Source organism: Thermothelomyces thermophilus, chromosome 7 (assembly GCF_000226095.1).
Source record: "Thermothelomyces thermophilus ATCC 42464 chromosome 7, complete sequence".
In the NCBI taxonomy this organism is placed as follows: domain Eukaryota; kingdom Fungi; phylum Ascomycota; class Sordariomycetes; order Sordariales; family Chaetomiaceae; genus Thermothelomyces; species Thermothelomyces thermophilus.
The window spans coordinates 3,581,512-3,601,591 of NC_016478.1; the positions used below are offsets into that span (position 1 = coordinate 3,581,512).

Consider the following 20,080-nt stretch of genomic DNA (forward strand, 5'->3'; position numbering starts at 1 on the left):
AGCCAAGGTCAGCCTCTAATTAGCCCTAGCCCGCCACGTTAGCATAGGTATGTACATACCTTACCTAATTACACGCAACTGACCTGCTTTCTCCCTTGATTAGCGCCATAACCCGCTTTAATGCCACGACGCTCTCCAACACCGCCATTGCCTTCCGCGACATCCTGCCCGGCGAAGAGATCACCATCAGCTGTATGTCCCTCCCTGTCTAGGTCCTCCAGACCTAATTAGGCCTTGGACTAACAATTCATTTCTTGCTCTTTTCTTTCTTTCTCCAATTAGACTCCACATTCGGCCTGCCTTCTGAAGCCCGCCAAAAGAAGCTCCTGTCCACGTGGGGCTTCAACTACACGTGTGACCTGTGCTCTCTTCCCCCAGACGAGATAGCCGCCTCCGATGAGAGGCGGACCCGGATCTCGCGGCTGAGTCAAGAGGTCATCGAGCTGGTGGAGCGCGGCGGCCAGGAGAACATGGAGAAGGCGGTCGGTCTTTACGCCGAAGCGGTGGACGCTGTGAGGGAGGAGGGGCTGGTCCCGCATCTGGGCGGGCATTATCAGGTTTTGGGACAGCTGTGGGCTGCTGCGGGGGATGTCGAGAAAGGACGGGAGTGGATGAAACGCGGGAGGCAAGAGACCGCCGCGTTTGAGGAGCCAAAGGAGGCCTGAGGACCGGATAGCAGCGGAAAAGGGCCGCAAAGAGGGGGGAGAGAGGGGGAGGGGGAGAGGGTAATAAGTTGTAATTATTACAATCAAGAATCTAGAGTTTCGATGGAGTTCTTGAGTGACACATTCATCCAAAGGGGAGTTCCACGACCGCATATGCACTAGGGAAACGGAGCAGGAGCAAGGTCCCGAGTAAGTGTGTTAACAATCAAGGTCGGTCTATTAAATATAAGGGCTCTCCTTTGTGTTCCCTCCTGCCTTCCCGTCGTATCGCTGTCCGACGGGGCAGTATCGCGGGGATAAAGATTTCGTCATCAGTCCAGTCCTCATCTCCGTCCTCGGCCTCCCACCACAATCTCGTCGCGTTGTCGGCAGAGGCGACTTCGCCTTTGGCTCTCGCCTCCTCGGCGCTCGTCGACTGCTCGGCTCGCTCCCGCACCAGCCGCACAAAGTCGTCCCGAATCCCCTGTCGAGCACGGTACTGATCTCCATCCAGCACCGTCCGTCCGTCCCTCCAACCCACGAGCCCATCATCATCATCACCACGGTCCGGAAGGGGACGAGGCGCATCTCCCACAGCCACTTGCTCGCGGGCACGATCCCCAACACCCCCGCCGCCCGTACCTCCCAGCAACGCCCCCGGCCGGCGCTGCCGTTGTTGCTGTTGCCGGCACCGTTGCCGCAGCCCGGCCGGTCGCCCCTCCTCGCTCTCCTCTCCCCCCTGTTGCCCCTGACTCGTCCGAGCAGCACCAGCACCAGCACCAGCACCAGCACCCGCAGCAGCACCAGCAGCAGGGCCATCGCCGCCGTCCACGGCCATCATCCCCATCCCCTTCTCCACCTCCGTCCTCCCCATGCCCACGTCCACGACCATGTCCACCCACCAGGAGGGCCCAGCGACGACGGCCCGGAGCAGCGCCCACGCCCGCGCGAGCGTGCGCTCCGCGACCTGCATCTCGGCGCCGCGCGCCCGCTCCTCCGCCGCCGCGTCCCGCACCAGCCCGCGCAGCGCCTCCGTCCGCTCCCGCTCCTCGCACGCCGCTGCCGCCGCCGCGCGCCAGTCGCCGCACCCCTCGCTACCACCACCGCCACGACCGCCACAACCACGACCACGACCGCCACGACCGCGACCGCGACCGCGACCGCGACCGAGAGCGGCGGCGCGCCGGGCGGCGGCGGACGCGGCGGACGACTGCTCGTGCCGGGCCAGTTGGGCGCGCAGCGACGACAGCCGGCTCGCGGCGCGGGCGTGGGCGGCGCGGGCGGCCGTCACGGCCGTCACGGCGACGGAGAGCGCGTCCTGCGCCAGGACGAGCGCGTCGGCTGGGGTGTTCATCCTCGTCGTCGTCGTCGTCGTCGTCGTCGTGGTAGTGGTAGTGGTAGTGGTGGTGGTGGTGGGTGCCAAGGAGAAGAGGGGACTCTTGGGCGCCCGCCCGGCCGGGGGTGGTATCTTTTTTTTTTTTTTTTTTTGTTTTTTTTTCTCGGTCGGTTTGTATGCCTGTGCAGAATGGTTAGCGAGAGGTCGTGCTGCTCATCAGGTCAGGGGAGGATAAGAGGGAAGCCGGGGATGTGGAGGGGAACGACCCGGTCAGAAGGGGCGCCGAAAGGGGAGACATGAGGTGAGGGCCCGGTCTTGGGAAGCTATTAGAAGCGTTCTCTAGACCGTCGAAGCTCCTTATCACCGGTAGCAAACATTCAAGATCAACAAATGCTTCAGACTTGGACATCAAATGAGCTGAAACTGATGGATATTCCCACTTTGCTGGCCGGGCATATCCCCCCCCAGAAACAAAGTGCTGGATGGCGAACATGATCAAGACGGTGCGCGGAAATATGAACAGATCAGAAAACAAAATGCGAGAACGCATCTTGACGTCCGACTCACCCGAGAGACAAATGCGTTGTGATCAGTCCTTGCTTCTTGTATGTTATATAAGACCAAGATGTCCTGTCCGAACTCTCCGGAAAGCGTCAGGAGCTTAGGTAGGTTCGAGGTCAGAGTATCTGATCCGTCGGTGGTGACCAGGTCAAGAGAGACTACGCGAGCCAACGTCTTGCTGAGAATGTTTTTTTTTCTTTTTCTTTTGTGGGATGGGAGCGCTGGAGATGCTGAAAGCGCAAGACTAGACTTAAAGGCTGACTGATGGAGACTACGGGGGAAGAGCTCTTGGAGAATGACTAAGTACTCTTATACTTGGTTACAGTCCATCCATCAACGCGATTCTGAACGCGCGAGAATACGCGTCCTGTGTCTTCAGGACGTACGTCTCGGTGGACTCTTCGAAGCGTCACGTCTGCAGCTGCTTATGCAGAAGGTCGGGCATGACACAAGAACCTTAGAGGCCAAGATGTTCGCTGCATGGCAATACATGTGTTCACCTGCTTGGTACCCTGCTTCCCTGTTATAGTTTTAGAGGACGGAGAATACTAGCTAAGGTAACGTAGATAGCCGCAAGTCTCCGGAGCCATAAGTAATTACAATGTAATTAGGGCCACCAAGAGCCAACGTCAGTTGAACATGTAGTTCATGGACATAGTACTTGCATGTGCATCGCGTGCGGACAGTCTAGTGCTCTTATAACCATCTTCGACCTCGGCTTCGATCTCTCCGTGGCAACCTTCTTAGCTGGGATTGCCCATCTCGGACATTCAACATCACCTGAATCATAGCCCCTTCAGGAATTGAGCGAGTGCGTGACGGTCATTCACCGGATTGGGATTGGTGGGGTTTCGTCCATGTGTCATTAGCACATTAAGCCCTCGATAAAAAAACGGGAAGATCTCATGTCTGCTATTTCAACGCTTGAGAGGGGTCGATGCTGGGCTGATCTGGAGGTATAGGTTTCCCAAGAAGACGGCTTATGGTTTTAAGGGTTTCTCTACCTACCTAGGCAGCTTTTCATGCTAGGAACCAGACATGTGGCTCCAGCATAACGACAGTAGCTTGTGCTCCCGATCAAGGTGCACCAACTATTATTATAGGGGAGCGGAGCGTGTGGCCTATTATCGCTTTTATAAGTGGCCCATTCCCGTGGACAAGGTCAAGAACCCGGACTGAAGCCATGTTAGAGCAGTTGACATGCACTGCGGGTACCTATGGGACCGAGGCAACTTGTCAACTGGGTCCTAGCTCGTTCTTCCTGTGACTCCTATCCTTGTATGTAATTAGATTCTGCTACGTCTAACGCCAATTCCGCGAACCTGGCTCAACTGGGGGCGAGACTCGGCCTTGGAGAAACAACAACAAATACTGGAATTAAAAGAAAACGAAGTGGGCGTATATCTAGGAACTTGGTAATGGGGCAGCAGTCGCACCAAGAACGCTATCACTCTGCCTCCTCGCTGAAAAGGGTTAAATAGTATTCTGGCTTTTGGGCCTTTGTAGGATTAATTGTCGCTCAAGAAACAGGATGCGGGCAATGATATCAGTTATAATATCAGTCTTTCTCGCTTTATTACATTTTTCATTCCGATTCCTGTGTTTTTTTTTTTTTTTTGGTGGGGGGGGGGGGGGGGGAGGACGTAACGTTCTCTCCATGAGGGGTATCGTGATTGTCTGCCAGAGATGAAGTGTAATTAAAAGGCAGCTGCTCAAAGATCGTGCGGTGTGTTCAGTGAATACCTTAGGCTCACCCAGTGTTGCGTTGGCGCTCAAAGCAGTGCGTTGGCGGGCATATAGGCTATATTCTAAAGCACTAAATATTCAATTCTTAGTTTCGCTTCGGGGTGTCATGATCGAACGATTGTTGAGTTTGAAATTGCAAAATTTATTGGAGCATCGAAGTCCAGAGGTTCTGGAACAAGCGCCGAAGTTCGAGAACCTCCTGTCTAAACAAAGCGCTGCTGCAAGTCTCAGGCTCTCTCATCAGTGATAACACGCCCCACGGCAGGTGGTCCCTTGGCGCACGGGCCATTCCAATGTCAGTTTGACCTCAAAGGGTCCCCACTGAATCCCTCGTTATCCCTAGCGCTGATGTTTCTTCAATTTTCGGATGAACCGCCATGGAAGCTGCGAGTGCTCTGCGAGTGCCCAGAGTCAGCTTCATCGCCCATTCTCAGTTGCATGCCCATTTGCATTGCTTAGACCTGACAGCTTTTTCGCCAGCGGGGAAAAACGGGCAGCCGAATCGCTTCCACGCCCCCGTGGGGACCGCGTTCATTCGCGGCGGCTCAAATGCTCCTTCGGCCGCCTCTAGTCCGAGGCCTTTGCAACTCTCCAATCCAGCTCCGACAAGGTTAGCGGCGGCAGCGGCGGCGGCGGCGGCAGCAGCAGCAGCAGCGGCGCGCGGCCGTCTAGACTAACCCTCAAGATGCTGTCGCACCTCCGATTCCATCGACGCGCCCCGTCGAACCCGAGCTCCCCTCTGCCAGAGCAGGCCCCCTCCTGGGACGCTGTTGCGCAACAACGCGAGCACCCGCATTCTCGCCCGCCTCGCGACGTCTCACCGCGCCCCGATGCACGCCCGCGTTCCCCCAATTCCTCCCAGCTGCCGCCGACACTGCCCCCCATCACCCGAGTGGCGTCGACAGGTTCCGACCATTTCTTTACCCCACCCGCCGATGCCCCGCGGCCGTCCCAAGACGCCCGCCAGCCCCAGGCCCGGCCTGGCCGCGACGACAACAATTCGGGCTTCATTGGCGGGGCAGCTTTGCGGAATCAGCGGAAGGCATCACAGTCGCAGCCGGGGCCTGACGCTGGGACACCCATGGCCGGCCAGCTCCCCGAAAACCAGCTTTCGAGGGCAACCCCCCGGCCACCACCGATCAATACAACCGGCGCGACTGCACGACCACCAATCTCGGGAGGCAAGCAGTCAAAGACTTCGTGGTTTTCGACGCCTACAGACCTTCAGGGAACCGGGGCCCTGAGCAAGCGGCCGTCCGGACCGCGGCTAGCAAGCGACTCGGCCGCTAGCCTCGCTTCAGAACCGCAAAAAGGGCGGAAGGGTCTGCCGTTTCTTAAGAACCCCATGTCGTCGCTGTTGATGAGGAGGAAGGCCGCCCAGGCTCCGGTGGAAACCCAACCGCCAGCCCCGAGCTACGACCCGCGCATCAAGGGCACTAGGGTGCACGATTTCAGCGCGCCACGGCCCAGGAAGACAGTATCGCCCAGTGCCGTATCTGCGACGAAGCAGGAACCGTCACCGACAGCTCCTGGGCCCACAGCACTCGGGCAGCCTGCAGCGGCTACGCCCGAGGACGGGCTCGTTGCCCACTCCCCAGCGGAACCACCTGCTCAGGATACCAAAGAGGCGCCCAGAGATGGCGAGGCTGGCGCCGGCTCTCAGGGACCCCAAGGCGGACGGCTGCCGTCGAGCACCTCGCCGCCGGTCCAGCCAGGGTCGCTAGCGTCGCCGAACGACGGATCTAGTTTGTACACTTCGGCCTCGGCCGCCTCCAAAGCGACACAAGTTGGCCCCTCGCAACCCATGCCTTCAGCGTCTGCTTCAGTGAAGACGACTGCCTCTCGCCAGTTGTCCGCGGCATCGAAGCGGAACTCGGCCGCCTCCGCCATCCCCAAACACATGAAGAGCACATCTTCGCGGTTCAGCTTCGACATGATCGGCGCTGCCGAGCAGGAACGGGTCCTGGAGGAGCGGCACCGACAACGCCAGCAGGAGAGAAAGATGTCGGACGACCCAGATGCCCGATTTGACGACTTTGACGAGGAATTCGATTACGACGCAATGATGGATGATGATGATGGCTTGGAAGAAAAGGTTCCCGGCGTCAACGCCGACTACGATGAGCTCGACGAGTACGGGGAAGACCCCGAGGCCGCGCTCGATCCGGACAATGACCAAGAGAACTTTGCCGGCTTTGTGTTCCAGCGGTCCAACCCCGCCTCGTCGCTGACAAGTCCACTCACGCCGGGAATGGCGCCCACGCCACGAGATGCGTCCGGCAACGTCATCGGCGTTGCCATGACCAATGCCACTCCCACCACCGCTGACTCGCCCATGTCGGCTGGTCCTCCTCCTGGTTTGCCCCAACAAGGCGATACCCCTGCTCCCGACGCGACATCCTCGGCTCAAGGTGCAGGAGAAGCCCAAGACAAGTCAGCGTCGCAGTCCACCTGCCCTGCCCCTGCCAACCCGCCTCCTCCACCGCCACTGGGCCTCGACAACGACGACATCTATTACGACGACGGCCTGGCAGACGAACTGGACTTCGAGCATGACGGCACCGCGTTCGACGAGTCGATCTTCGACATCGACGACACCGACCAGTTCGGGCGGCCCATCCCCGGCGCCTTTGCTCAAGCCAAGGAAGCAATGCAGGCTGCGCAGCGGAACCAGGCTTCCAATCGCAATTCGAACATGACAACCAGCACATCCGGACAATCCGGCGCGGGCCAGTCCACGGGCCAGACGTCACTCAGCGTCGGCCCTCAGCAACCCCCGGGCCAGCCAGGAGGACTGGACGACGAGCCCTCATCGCCGCAAAGACCACCACAGCCCGCCCCGGGAATTCCCCGCCAGGATCTCGCCTACCAAGCCGCCCTGGCCGAGGCCGCACAGAAAGCGGCAGCGTCCGGCAAGTTTAAGAGGAGCTCCTCGCCCGAGACGCTCGCAGGGTTGACGGACGAGCGCCTGGGGGATGATGGTCTGGCCCCGGACGGAGTGGGTGGGGCCAGCGGATACCTTGACGACTACAACGACGGCTTCGCCAACGACTTTGACGATTTTGATTTTGACGACGAAGCGATCATTGCCGAGGCCAACGCCAGCGCCCTAGCCAACGACTCGGAAGGATTCTACGGCCAAGAATTCGGCTTCTACTCGGCCCCCATCCCGCAGCCGCATCACGGCAGCCACCACCAGGCCTCCGGCTCCAAGGACGGGCTCGTCACCACCGAGAGCCTCTTCCAGTACGCCAACGGCGGCTACTTCGGCCCCGCCAGCGCGGCGCTCAACCGCAGCACCTCGGGCCGGGCCGTGCGCGAGCCCAACCTGACCCCGATCACGGAGCGGTCCGAGTACTCGAACCGCAACTCGGTCATGAGCTTCACCCTGCCGCCCGCCATCGGCAGCAGCGGCGGCTCCGACCGCAACTCGCTCACCTCGCCCGGCCTGGCCCAGCTGGCCATGCTCCCCGCCGACGACGCCGACGCCAGCATGAGCCTCTCGGCCCTGATGAAGCTGCGCTCCCGCGCCTGGGGCGGCTCCCAGGCCAGCCTGGTCAGCAGCTCGCGCGAGGGCAGTCCCCGCTCCGAGAGGGCGCCGCCGGCCTCGACCATGTCGGCGCTGGACAATAATAATAATACTGCTGCTGGTGGCGGCGGTGCTGGTAGTGCTGGGAGCGCGTCGTCGTCGCCGTACGGGGCCCCCGTGCCGGCGCATCTGGCGGGGCATGTCCGGGTCAATTCGGGGCTGTCGTTGTGGAGTTGTTCCGAGGCGGCGGAGGAGGAGGAGGAGGAGGAAAAGGAGAAAGAAACGGCGGATGCCGCTGCAGCTGGTGGTAATGCTGGTGGTAGTAATGGGGTGATGCTGCCGCCCCGGCCGGGGAGCGCGGGGGCCATCCTGAATGGTGCTGGCGGCGGCACGAACGGGCCGCTGCCGCAGCGACCGCAGTCGCTTTTCTTGCCGCAGGTCGCCTCGCCGCTCGGGAGCCACCACCACTACCAGCAGCAGCAGCAGCAGGTGGGATTAGCAGGCAGTGTGTGCTCGCCCGTGCTGGAAGGCGAGGAGGGAGAGACAGAGGCAGAGGCGGGGGCGGAGGGGAACGCTGGTTGTGCGCGCGGCTTCGCCCTCGCGCCTGCGCTCCCGCTAAGAACGAAAGGTTCCCCGTCCCCGAGGAGCCGCGATTGAGTCGCATGAAGTTACTAGTGGAGTTCTCAACAGGTAAGGGGTTCGTGGAACATGAGAAACTGTTTTTGGAGTTTGATCACGCGGATTGGTTGGCGCCTGGAAGGAAGGGGTCTAATCTAATACATACCCCGGGAGGGGCTGCATTGGAGTGGTTTGTTATGGGAGGCAAAAGTGCTTTTGATATACATGCATCCGTGTTGGGATTCGCACGGGGCCCGTTGTCGATATCGTTTGGTTTAATTTGAGGCATAACGGTAGTGGCGCACTGACATGTTGCAAGGACTGGTCGGGAGCACAGGAGAAGCGGGTGTTGGTGTTGCATTTATATTTGACGGCGAGTTTGCTCAACTTGCTGCTCTGGCGTCACCTAGTGTGATATTTGAAAGTACATACACTACACAGGTCGGGATTCTTTGTTTGGTCATTCGTTTTACTTCTTTTATTCTGTGTTTATTCCCCCCTGGTACTCTGCTTTCTCATCGGATAAGATGCCCTGGGTACGGTGGAACATTGTCCCGGCTACTGTTAAGGGAAAGTCAGCGCAACATTGGCGCGGTGAGTCCTCCACAGCTCAAACCACTTCGGATTGTCGCCTCCGACACAAACAGGCGTAAGGGGTCGCCGTGGTCAAGAGGATGTCGGAATCAACAGGGAGGAACACCGTCGGAATGCTCTCCGGATCTCAACTCCCCCCATCAAGCGGCGATCGCCCCCGCTGCCGAGGATGCGACCACCCGCGACCGGCGTACACGGGCGGCTACACGACCGTCCGGTCCCGCCTGAGCACCATGCTCGCCAACGCAGAGCACGCCGGGTGTGACGTGTGCGCGATCCTGTCAGAGGGCATCCTCAAGTTCCTCGGGAGCGAGTGGAGCCCGCTCAGGAGAGAGGATGCGGACGAGCTGCTCGTCGATTTCAACCTGGCTGGCTCGAGGCGGAGCGTCGAGGTTACCTTTCTCCAGACGTCGGTCAAGTTGTCGTTTTTTGCCTCTGAGAGTAGGTTGCTCTGCTCCGAGTCCTAAAAAACGCCGAGGGTCAGGACGCCGGGGGGTCTTTTTTTCCTTGGTTGATTGATGTAATTAATATCTGATTGTCTTACACATGCGAACAGTCACCCCCTGGCTAGCCGAGAACATGCCGGACCTGCCTCTAGGAAACGACGTCCCCTCGGCCACTTGGTCGGATGAGAGCACCGCCTGGGCCGTCCAGCAGCTGGAGCACTGCAAGCGGACGCACGAGTCCTGCAACAGCTTCCCTCCGGCGCCGTTGCCCAGCCGGGTGCTCGACGTGTTGGCGCATGGCGGCGAGGGCGTGCGTCTGTATGTGTCCCAGGGCGAGACGGCTCCCTACGCGGCCCTGAGCCACTGCTGGGGCCGCAAGCCGTTTCTGCGCACCATGTCGGGCAGCCTCGAGGAGCACAGGAACGAGATCGCGTGGGCGCGGCTGCCCCGGACCTTCCGGGACGCCGTCGAGTTTGTGCGCAAGCTGGGGATCCGCTACCTCTGGATCGACAGCCTGTGCATCGTCCAGGACGACCTCGACGACTGGCGCCGCGAGGCCTCCCGCATGGCCTCGGTCTACCAGAACGCCGCCTTCGTCGTCTCGGCGGCCAAGGCGGCGGGGGCCTACGGCGGCCTGTACGCCGAGCTTCCGCCCACCCACCGGCCCCTCACAGTCCGGTTCAAGTCAGGGGGCCCGCAGGAGCGGGAACGACAACGGGAACAGGAGGAGCAGCAGGAGCAGCAAAGGGAGGAGGAGGTGGTCGTCCACGTCCGCCGCGTCCTCTCGCACCCCCACCGCGTCCCCTCGCCGTACAACGCGCCCATCCCGCCCCTCCCCATCTTCACCCGCGCCTGGATCATGCAGGAGCGCTTCCTGTGCCCGCGGATCCTGCACTTTGGGCCCGAGGAGCTCTCGTTTGAGTGCCTCGAGTCCACCGCGTGCCAGTGCACCGCCCCTGTGCCCTCCCGGGACGACGACCAAGAACAGCAGCAGCAACAGCCACGACCACCCCCCTGGTACTACCGGCACCTGGTGGACCGCGTGGCGCGCCCCAAGCACTACTACTCGCTCCGGCACTGGCAGTCGCCCGACACGTCCGCCGACGACCTCGAGGCGTGCTGGCGCCGCCTGGTCGAGGACTACTCGCGCCTGCGCCTCAGCCACGACCGCGACGCCTTCCCGGCCGTCTCGGGGCTCGCGCGCCAGATGCAGAGCGTCCGCGGACCCGGACCCGGATCCGGATCCCCCGCCGCCCGCTACGTCGCCGGCCTGTGGACCGACACACTCCTGCGTGGCGACCTGGCCTGGTCGGTGCACCTGCCGCCCCTAATACCGCCCCGGAAAGATGCAGACCCGCCGCAGGCGGGCCACGACAACGACAACAACGACAACGGAAACGACAACAACAACCACGACGACGACGACGACGACTACTGGGCGGGGGTGTCGTGGGGTCCGGCGCGGGTGTGTCGGCCGCGCGGGTGGCGGGCGCCGTCGTGGTCGTGGGCGAGCGTGAGGGCGCCGGTGCGGTTCGCGGACGGGCACGGGCACGGGCACGGGCACGGGCGGGTCGAGGCGGCGGGGTGGTGCGAGATGGTCGAGGTCCGGTGCGAGCCGGCCGGGGCGGACCCGATGGGGGAGCTGCGCGAGGGCGGCAGCTGGCTGGTCCTGCGCGGGCGTCTCGTCCGGACGGGGATGCGGTTCCGCGGTGGCGGCGCCGCCGCCGAGAACGGAGAGCTGGGGCGGCGGCTGCAGCAGCAGCAGCAGCAGCAGCAGCAGCCCTGGGACGTGATGACGCTGGACATCCTCGCCGAGGGCGGGTATCTGGCCAACGTGACGTTGGACGACGACTGCCGGGGCCTGGTGGCGGCGGACGGGGCGCTTCCGCCCGTCTATCTCTTGCTCATTGGACGCGGGAAGCCCGGGAGTGCTTGGTTCTTTTTGTTGCTGGCCCGGGTTCCGGAGGAGGAGGAGGCGGAGGATGGGTACTCCGAGGTCAGGGGTCGAGCGGCGGCAGGAGACGGGCACGTGTACCGCCGTTTGGGTCTCGTGGAGGTGTCTGGCGGGCCCCCGAGTCTCGGGCAGGACAAGGGGGTGGACAGCCTGCTTGGGAGAGGGGAGGATGCCGTCGTGACCATCGTCTAAGAGAGTCGCTCTGTTTACTTGTCATGTTCCCCATTCATAATAACACCAAGTGAATGTCGCCGTGGCCTCTGACGTACTTTTCATTCAATGCTTGTCGGAACCCAAAACGGAGAATCGGCTCCCGTTAGGGAACCATGGTTAGGATAGTAGGTTATAAGGGCACTCTGGCCCACAATGCTTGAAGGGCCCTCGGTGCCCTTGACATGAAACGTATTGCGCTCTTAATCATAAGCAAACAATCAGTTCTGTCCGCGACCCCCTTGTTTTCCTACTCGTTGCGTTGAGCGTGGAGTCAGAAGCGAAGGGTATCAGCAATCGATAATTATTGGAGATAGGGCAGTCAGCATATAGCGGACGGTCTCCCTAGTGCCGTTGTTTATCATTGTCAGAGGCTAGTAATCTAATCAGCGACGGAACACAGACCCCAGGGTACCTCGATAGCCGAGCAAAGTTCTCTCATATACGGTCTTCTGGCAACGAAAATGCGCCGTAGCATCGGCCATCACAGAGGACGTAATCACGCATCGAACCAGAACTAAGGATGATCCGACCTAGGTCCTTTGTCCTCGAGGGGGCAACACGAACAACTTACCAATGTGGTCTGGACTGACTTGGGCTGCAGTGACCTAGAGGGACTCCAATTACAGCACGACTTATTACCTTCTTCTATTGTCCTGCACTTCTAATCTAGTAACATGACAAGACGACGGCTGAGTCTAAGCAAGCCGGAGTCCACTTTTAAGCGGTCGGACAACGGACAATAGTCAGCGTGCACCGAGGCAATGTATCTATATAATTGCTTGGTGTAGAATAGCATGCCACAGCTCGCTTGCGCGACAGACCGTGTACTTTCCCCCTCTGCTTCTCACTAACAAACCGGCCCCCCCCCCCCCCCACTCCCTTTTCTTTTTTCCTTACCCCTGCTTATTCTTGCTCTTGCTCCGCCCGCCAAACAGATCCCGCCAGAATTCCCGGAATCCGTACTCCTTCTCCTTGCCCTCCTCGACGCTGATGCCTGAGCTGAACCCGCCGCCAAATAACGACGACCCCAGGCCTCCCCCGCCTCCGCCCGAGCCTTGGCCACCCCCCTTCTTCCCCGCACCCCAGCCGCCGCCGCCGCCGCCGAACGGGTGGTCGTTGACGAGGTCGCGGGCCGGACGGGTGGCGCGGGCGCGGATCTCGTCGGCGACTTGGGGGGCTACGTCAGCAAAGCAGGCGCGCAGCTCGCGCTCGAGCGAGAAGTAGGGCTTGCGGGCCAGCTCGGGCGCCATCAGGTTGTAGGAGCGCGTGAGCGCGTTGAGGCTGTCGATGGCCAGCGTCATGTACGACCGCTCGGCCGCCTCCCAGTCCGGGTCGCGGAACGGGCGCGTCGGGAGGGACCGGTCGGCGGCGGCTGCTTCTTCTTCTTCTTGTGAGGTCGACGACGCGGGTGAGGAAGAAGAGGAAGCCGATGATGACGATGATGATGATGACGGCGAGGGGCCGGGCGAGGAAGGAGCGCTGGTGTGGAGCTTGACCGCGTCGTCGGTCGTGCTGGTCGGGATGGAGATCTGCTCCGGCCCCCTCCGCCGCGGGTTGCAGGCCTCCTCGGCGCGCGCGTAGGCGTTTGCCCGCGCCATCTGCTGCTCGAGGGTGCCGCCTTGCGAGGCGATCATGCGGGCCACGTGCCGCTTCCAGTCGTTGCGCAGGCGGCCGCGGAAGTTCTCAGCCGCCTTGATGAGCTCCTGCTGCTTCTCGATCCACGGCGGCACAATGTCCTGGCGCTTGATCATCTTGTTCATGATGTACTCTGTCTGTCGCGGGCGTGAGAACGTGTGCGTGTGTGTAGAGAGAGAGGGAGAGGGAGGGGGTGAGGGTGTGTGTGTGTGAGAGAGAGAGAGAACGGTCTCGTATTGGTTTGGTGCTAACTGGGTCACTCACAGTATCGATGAAGGGGTTATCTGCCCTGCTATCTCTCTCCACCCCTTTGCCGCGTGGTATGTTCTTGAACTGGCCCCTTGCGATCGCGTCCTCGATCCGCTCGTTGGCCAGCGAGGCCAGCCCCGTCAGCGTGCTGGGCATGGCCCTGAACCCCGGCGTGAAGCGCTCCCGGAACTCCCTCCTCATCTCCTCCTTCTCCTCCTCGGTCAGCCCGATGTCCTTCAGCCCCATCCCCGCATACGCCTGCGCCTTGTCCCGCGCGCCGGCCGCGCGCTGGCCGGGCGTCATGACGACCTCCCTGCGGATCCGCATGTCAACCGGCCGCGGCACGGGCGGCTTGCCCTTCCCCCTCTGCCCCGGCGCCAGCGGCTTATGCGCGTCGTCCAGCATCCGCAGCACCGCGTCCTCGGTCGTCTCCTGTCCCGTCCACGGCCGCGCTGTCGCCATGGCCCGTGTGCCCGGCCCCGCCGAGTCCGGGATGCGCGAGGTAATGCCAGCCTCCGCCAGCGCGCCCGAGTGCTCGTGCTGGAACTGGGCGCCAGCCACCTTGTCGAGCAGCCTTGCCTTGAGCTCCTCACTGAAGCCGGCTTCTTCGATGGCCCGGCGCCCGGCGCGGCCACCAGTCAGCAGAGCTTCTTCGGTCGCTTGCTCGAGGCGGCTCGTCATGGCGCCCGGCTCGGACCCCGAGTCGGTGGTCGAGCCAGAAGGATTGGGCGGGCTATCCGGCACATTGCTGCTTTGGCATCCGGAGGAGCTCGAGCCAGAAGCTTCGGCAGTGCCTGCGGGAGGGGCAGTGGCAGCGGGGGCAGATTGTGAGAGGTAACGGCGCGGTCTTGGAAGTGCGTTTGTGCGAGCGACCGCATTTGTTCGGAGGGCCCGGGCGCAGCTGGTGCAGACAAATGGTGTCGGGGCCATGGGCGAGGCAAATCGGTCTGGTGCATTAGAGGCTGTCGAGAGAAATTTCCGGGCGGCGGCGACAGAATGCAATGCTCGGTTTAGAGGGTGGTTAATGATGGAAGGAACAGCGGAGATAAGCGCACAGTAATCCGTACAGTCAGTGTCACCTGCAACCACTGTGCCCCCAGAATTCTCTAATACCTTCTCTACTCCGTACCTGAAGTCTACTTGGTTGCTAGTTAGACAACTAGAGACAGGTACTATATCAAATGTTGGCGCATTTTCAATATTCAAGGTGGACCATGACAGGCAAGCTCTCAAGAGTATGACCGCTGACAATGAGGAGACGATGCCCACATCAGCAATGCGGACCGGCGTCGACGGCCTGGGGTTGCTCTCAGCAGAAGCTGGTAATTGCTCTGTCCCTTTTCCTGGCTTATTAGTGATATCGCATTCCTGGTCGGTTGCCAAACAATCTGGAGCTCTAGTATAATAATTATTAACTACACACAGAGTTGGGCCGCTTAACCAGCAGTATCAATTGAATGCACATCGACGCTGTGCTACCCAAAACACCGCATTGGCAAGCCCAACTTTTCAGTAAAACAGGTCTCATTTTTAACGGTCTCGATGACAATGCGCTAATCAAGGCGCAACAGCCAGCGAGCTAAGCACACCCCAAACACAGGGCTGCACACCCGCTACACAGGCCAAAGCTCCTGCAATCAATCGCCCACTCGCCGAGAAAAGCGTCTATTTATTCCGAAAGGATGGAGTGGCACAAAAGTGGCACAAAGCCCAACGCCTCGGGGTCCTCGACTCTTGCAAATGCAATCCAAAAAGCCGGCCAACAGTTCCACAGAATATGCAGTGCATGTAGCAAACGTCCACCCGGTATGTGTTCCCAACTCTTCCCCAGAGTATACTCCCAAAATCCCAAAATCCAATTCATGTCCGCATGCAATAATTAGATCGACCCACTAATAAACAATCCAAGATAACAGGGTTCCTTCAGAACGAAGGAACCGATGACGGCGACAACCCGACGGCATCGGCGCCGCCATCAACCACACACCGTGCTGGCATCCCTCCCGTCCCTCCCGTCCCAGCCGCCGCCGCCACCGCCACCGACGGCGCACTCGCTCACCCTGCGCCCGCAGACGAGCCCGTCCAGCTTGGCGGCGACGCCCTCGGTGGCTTCGCGCATGGCGCCCGTGGGGCCGGGCGGCCTGGCCAGCGCGGGGAGCTCGAGCGTCTCGGCGTCGCCCTCGACGCGGATGCGGCACCGCCCCACCTCGCGGAAGCCGAGGCGCCGGTACAGGCGCAGGCCCATGGGGCTCGCGAACACGGTGGCGTAGGCGCCCAGGGCCCGCGCGCGCCCGACGCCCCACGAGGCCAGCGCGGTGCCCGCGCCGCGCCGCTGGTGCCGCGGGTGGGTCAGCAGGATCCGCAGGAAGACGTGCCCGCCGTAGCCGTAGCGCGCGTCGAAGAGGGTCTGCTTGTGCTCGGCCAGGGCGGCGCGGAACGCCGACTGTCGTGTCAGGTTGCCGACGGTGGTTGGGGAGCGGGCGAACGCGGCGGACGTGGGGGATGATGGTTCTATATTTGAAATATCTCTCGCGTTAGCAACGGGCGTTTGGACTCCTTCCCTTTTTACTACACACTAGGGTGCTAGGTGGGTGGGGAAGGGTATAATAAACGTCACGCAACAACGTACCGACAGAGCTGCGGCGGGGGGCGTTCGCAGGCTGCGCTGCCAGAGGCAGGTCCCACGCGCTGAAGGCGACAACCTCGGAGGCGGAGCCGTAGGCGTCGACGGGCAGCTCGCAGACGACCACGGTGCTGGTCTCGAGGTACTCGACGCACTTCTGCCGGCAGACGGCCGCGAATTCAGCAGGGTACAGGTGCCGGTCCGGGAAGCGGTACGGGTAGACCGGGTCGAGCGGCGAGGCCGCGATCAGGACGGCCGTCATGGCCTCGAGATCGGCCCAAGTCCCCAGCCGGACGATCATCGTGTATTGCGGTCCTTGTCTGAGTAGCTCTGAGACACGATGTCAAAAACTTAAATTGGACAAAAGGGTTGCACGGTCGTCGATGGATATGTTATAACAAGATAGGGAACGAATGTGCCGGGGGGGGGGGGCCGACGGCTCGGCACGGGCAGCGAGCGGCATGTCAGAAACACACACAACCACACAGGCCATGGACGGGTGCGTGGTAGCGGTACCCATTTGTCTCTAGGTAGTGCCACCCGCAGGCCTAGCTGGAGCCATGACCTCAGCTGTGTCTTGAGATGGCCTTAACTGCAAGAGGTGAAAAGACCCTGAGACCCTGGTGCCCCTGCTGCAATGTTTTCGGTCAATTCTTGCCTGCCTTGGAAGGGTCTCTTGGCATCGAGAGCAAGAACAGTTTAATAATGACGTAAGGTCGCAGCAACAACGAGCTGAGAGGTGCACCTCGAGCGCCCTCATTGGCTGCCTAGTTGTCCCCCTGCACCGCCCGCCCCCGGGAGATCCACGCGTTTGGAAATAGTTACGGACCTCGGGGCCCGATCTGTGCTTGGGGTAGCGCGGCCAGCCCAGCCTAGACCCTCCGCGCCCCACTATGCCCGCTTCAACCTGAATCGCGCATTCTGCATGGCGTGGCCTTTCGCATCCCATTGCCCGCGTTTTGCATCTGGCTGCATATGGTGTAATTAGATCGGTCCTATGGCGTCGCGGAAATGCGAGTACGAAGTACTCATTTCCCAATTTAAGTGCTGATAATGCAAGAGGCAAGACACGCAGGTTAGTTTTGGGAACCGGGTACCATTGCGATTTAGGAAAAGCAATATTGGCATTTCGTCTTGTGTCAGCTCTGGTTTCGCTCTTCAGTTAGGTCTACTGGGACGGTTATGGCTGTGATCGCAAGGCTCCCCATCTTCCCTTCTGCGTTTGTGCCACTGGTTGAAAGATTCGAGACGGTCTGCTGATAGCGTGTCAGGTCAATTCGCGGCAATGACGAGCACGGCTCAAGGGGCCCTTAATGCTGGGGACTTATTCCGCCGCACTCACCCTTAAGTTCAGCTTCTGCTCTTTCAAAGTCACGATTGGTGAGTAATAAGACGTAGCGGATCTAGGCCACTCAAACTCTGGATATGCAGTGTACTTAGCAGTTGGTTTCATATCCGTGCCGGCACAATGCGGGAGCCTCACCGTTGCACCGCATGAGCGAGGTGTAAGTGCCATGTGATGGTCTCAAGTTCGAGTACTCCACCAGCTCCAGGATATCGGGTGAGGTCCGCTGTCCGTTAGACATGATCCTCAGCTTCGTTCTGTATACTGAAGTGGCGCCGTCCTAGAGTCGCAGTCAATGGCTGTCCTATTGGGTGCCAGCAAGCGTCCTTTTTCATTCACCAAAAGACCTCGTATGCCCGATGCGCAAGCGCTATCCTTGTTCGTATATCCAAAAGTTCCAAAAATGGGAGCATTTATGTTCCAGCCATCACCATTTCCATCGACCCCGTTCTTCACTCGGTTCAATTCTATTCCGAAGTAACCATGAAGACATACGTAATGTCAGGCCACCAGAGCTTCAACTGAGAACTAGGTACCTGTTGCTGCCTGAGAAGGTAAGAGAGCAGATCCTTCGGTAAAGGCGAGGTGTGACCAAGTCCGTCTGATCGGTTTTGTGTTCGTGGGATGATTGGTGTTATCCTAACCAGTTGCATCTTGTTCGAATGTAGAATCAAGGTTAAAAACTTGGGAAGTGTAGCATGGGCCGGAAAGAAGGCCCGGTTAAGGTGAGTTTGCCACCAACTGAAGATCACCGGCGCCACGGGACCTATTTCACGCCAACCCATGTGCAAAGAAGCTGATGTGCCAAGACTCAATGCGGCCGTCCAAAAGACTAACGGGCGGGCGAGGAAGGAGGAGGAGGAGGAGAAGATATTGAAGCTAAGGGGAAATAGGTGAGAGAATGGAATCGTAGAGTCGAGAATCATGCAATAATGGAGAAAGTATTAGTCTTACCCTAAACTCTCTCAATCCAGTTATACATCATCGTTATTGAGTGGTAGTAAGTTGAAGTTCAAAGGACGGGTCTTGCTCGGTGCTATCCAGCGAGTTGGATTCCCCATCGCAGAGCACATTGTTAAAAGGCCTTTTTTGGTCGGGTTTGTTGGCCCTGCAACGTCGATTGAGAAGTAGGATTGTGTTCCTGCTTTCGGGCCTGGAAACGTCCACTAACTCGTCGAGTGCTAATTGATTGGTCATCTATTGCGTCATTGGCCTTTTTAAGCAGCCCCAGCATTGTGCTTCCAAGTCTGTTTGACTAAGTGCGCTGGTTAGTATAATTTTCATCGCCGGCAAACAAAGATTTCGGCACCATGCTCTTTACTTGGGTTGATGAGTCGATAGTTCTGGGCAGTTGATAAGGTCAGCCAGAGTTGATGTGGCCGTGTCCGTTTCCCCGCGCATTTTGCTGGAGCACCTTGCGAGCGTTCCCCCAAAGGCTTGGCCACAAAACTAAAACGCTATATTCGGCGGGATAAATGTCTTATTTCTTGCTTGTGGGACTCCCAACTGTAATCAATTATTTTCTAGACGGTACGTAAAACCACCGACAGTTGGCAGATTTCTTTTTTTTTAAAAAAAAAAGACATACGACTGGGCAAAAAACAAAAAAAGGAAGATGCTAGGGATTTTGCAAAGAAGCAACTCTGCAAAGTAACTAAGTGTTCCGCGCTGGCGATTTGAGCCAAAAAAGGGCAGATGCATATGCAGGTCGGGAACAGCTAGTCCGAGATTCGCTCGTATTCAGGTCGGCGAGCTGAAGTGAAACAGCTTCCAGGGACTAATCAAGGCAGTCAGGTAGTCGTGAAGGAGCCACAAGAGTAGGAAGAGATAGAGCACTTGCTTGTATTGGCGGCATTTTCGGGGAATATTAGGATGCAAGACATGTATGGCAAATGCTGTCTGATTTAGCATCCAGTAGTACTCTGTACCGGCGGAGTTACGGAGTTCTTTCCGTGCTAGTACCTCGGACTAGTCCCTATGGAGACAAATCCTATGCAAAGTAAGCACGATCTTGTGCACGTCGGCGTATCTGCTTAGGCTTCTCGGGACACGCTCGCACTGAATGATAACGAGGGTTAAAGCGGGGTAGTTAGGCTCTGCTCTGTGGGGTGCACCCAACATTCATCGGGCCCCAGGCATCTACTCTTTATTGGACCATAGCAACCAATTCGTCCCAACGGGGCAGGTATAAGGCAGGCACGTTACATTTACGTAGATCCAGAAGCAAGGAATTGACCTCGGCGACCTGGGACTTTCTGGAATCAAGGAACAGGACTCAACAGGTGTAACAAATGAAACGAATAAGCCGCACCAAAAGCCCGTTTTTGCAAGGCTGCAGCCTGGCAATTTGGTCACGCGAGAAATATGGCTCCGAGTGCGCACGCAATGCTGCAGTTTCAAAGTGCATGGATGCTACATACGTAATCTGTAATTACAGTACATACAAACGCATCTGTACCCCACCAAGCTTAATGATATGGCCCTTGCCGCACCGGCCCTGAGTTTCTGTTGTGCGGCTTACGCAGTGCTCCAGCCCTTGAGTCAAGCTCACGAATCAGACCCAAATCTTCAGCTTGAAGGAGACCCA

General features: G+C 59.4%; 5 protein-coding genes across 5 annotated transcripts; 2 read left to right on the forward strand and 3 right to left on the reverse strand.

Moving 5' to 3' along the window:
- The first annotated feature begins 47 nt into the window (after positions 1-47).
- On the forward strand, positions 48-773 carry MYCTH_2313034 (uncharacterized protein). The gene is made up of 2 exons (XM_003667282.1): positions 48-192; positions 283-773. The coding sequence occupies exon 2, from the start codon at positions 471-473 to the stop codon at positions 663-665; it is 195 nt and encodes a 64-aa protein (XP_003667330.1). The 5' UTR covers positions 48-192; positions 283-470; the 3' UTR covers positions 666-773.
- A 97-nt stretch (positions 774-870) lies between these two features.
- Positions 871-3,033, reverse strand: MYCTH_96411 (uncharacterized protein; the record flags this gene model as incomplete). Its single annotated transcript, XM_003667283.1, has 3 exons — positions 871-2,112; positions 2,548-2,699; positions 2,928-3,033. The coding sequence occupies 3 exons, from the start codon at positions 3,031-3,033 to the stop codon at positions 871-873; spliced, it is 1,500 nt and encodes a 499-aa protein (XP_003667331.1).
- Positions 3,034-8,952: 5,919 nt separating this feature from the next.
- MYCTH_2313036 (uncharacterized protein) lies at positions 8,953-11,789 on the forward strand. The gene is made up of 2 exons (XM_003667284.1): positions 8,953-9,469; positions 9,585-11,789. Exons 1-2 carry the CDS (start codon positions 9,142-9,144, stop codon positions 11,618-11,620), a joined length of 2,364 nt encoding a protein of 787 aa, XP_003667332.1. The 5' UTR covers positions 8,953-9,141; the 3' UTR covers positions 11,621-11,789.
- A 727-nt stretch (positions 11,790-12,516) lies between these two features.
- On the reverse strand, positions 12,517-14,521 carry MYCTH_2313038 (uncharacterized protein). The gene is made up of 2 exons (XM_003667285.1): positions 13,541-14,521; positions 12,517-13,413 (listed from the first exon to the last, which is right to left on the reverse strand). The coding sequence occupies exons 1-2, from the start codon at positions 14,453-14,455 to the stop codon at positions 12,535-12,537; spliced, it is 1,794 nt and encodes a 597-aa protein (XP_003667333.1). The 5' UTR covers positions 14,456-14,521; the 3' UTR covers positions 12,517-12,534.
- A 933-nt stretch (positions 14,522-15,454) lies between these two features.
- MYCTH_2313040 (uncharacterized protein) lies at positions 15,455-16,590 on the reverse strand. Its single transcript, XM_003667286.1, has 2 exons — positions 16,163-16,590; positions 15,455-15,993 (listed from the first exon to the last, which is right to left on the reverse strand). Exons 1-2 carry the CDS (start codon positions 16,447-16,449, stop codon positions 15,501-15,503), a joined length of 780 nt encoding a protein of 259 aa, XP_003667334.1. The 5' UTR covers positions 16,450-16,590; the 3' UTR covers positions 15,455-15,500.
- Positions 16,591-20,080: the final 3,490 nt, after the last annotated feature.

Excerpts from the sequence above, each read along its gene's own strand:
- MYCTH_2313034 (XM_003667282.1), top strand. The coding sequence starts at position 471 with ATGGAGAAGGCGGTCGGTCTTTACGCCGAAGCGGTGGACGCTGTGAGG.
- MYCTH_2313036 (XM_003667284.1), top strand. The coding sequence starts at position 9,142 with ATGCTCTCCGGATCTCAACTCCCCCCATCAAGCGGCGATCGCCCCCGC. Across the intron at positions 9,470-9,584 it reads GTCGTTTTTTGCCTCTGAGA|TCACCCCCTGGCTAGCCGAG; the intron begins GTAGGTTGCTCT and ends ACATGCGAACAG.
- MYCTH_2313038 (XM_003667285.1), bottom strand. The coding sequence starts at position 14,455 with ATGGCCCCGACACCATTTGTCTGCACCAGCTGCGCCCGGGCCCTCCGA. Across the intron at positions 13,414-13,540 it reads ATAACCCCTTCATCGATACT|ACAGAGTACATCATGAACAA; the intron begins GTGAGTGACCCA and ends CGCCCGCGACAG.
- MYCTH_2313040 (XM_003667286.1), bottom strand. The coding sequence starts at position 16,449 with ATGATCGTCCGGCTGGGGACTTGGGCCGATCTCGAGGCCATGACGGCC. Across the intron at positions 15,994-16,162 it reads GCGAACGCCCCCCGCCGCAG|CACCGTCGGCAACCTGACAC; the intron begins CTCTGTCGGTAC and ends CCGCTCCCCAAC.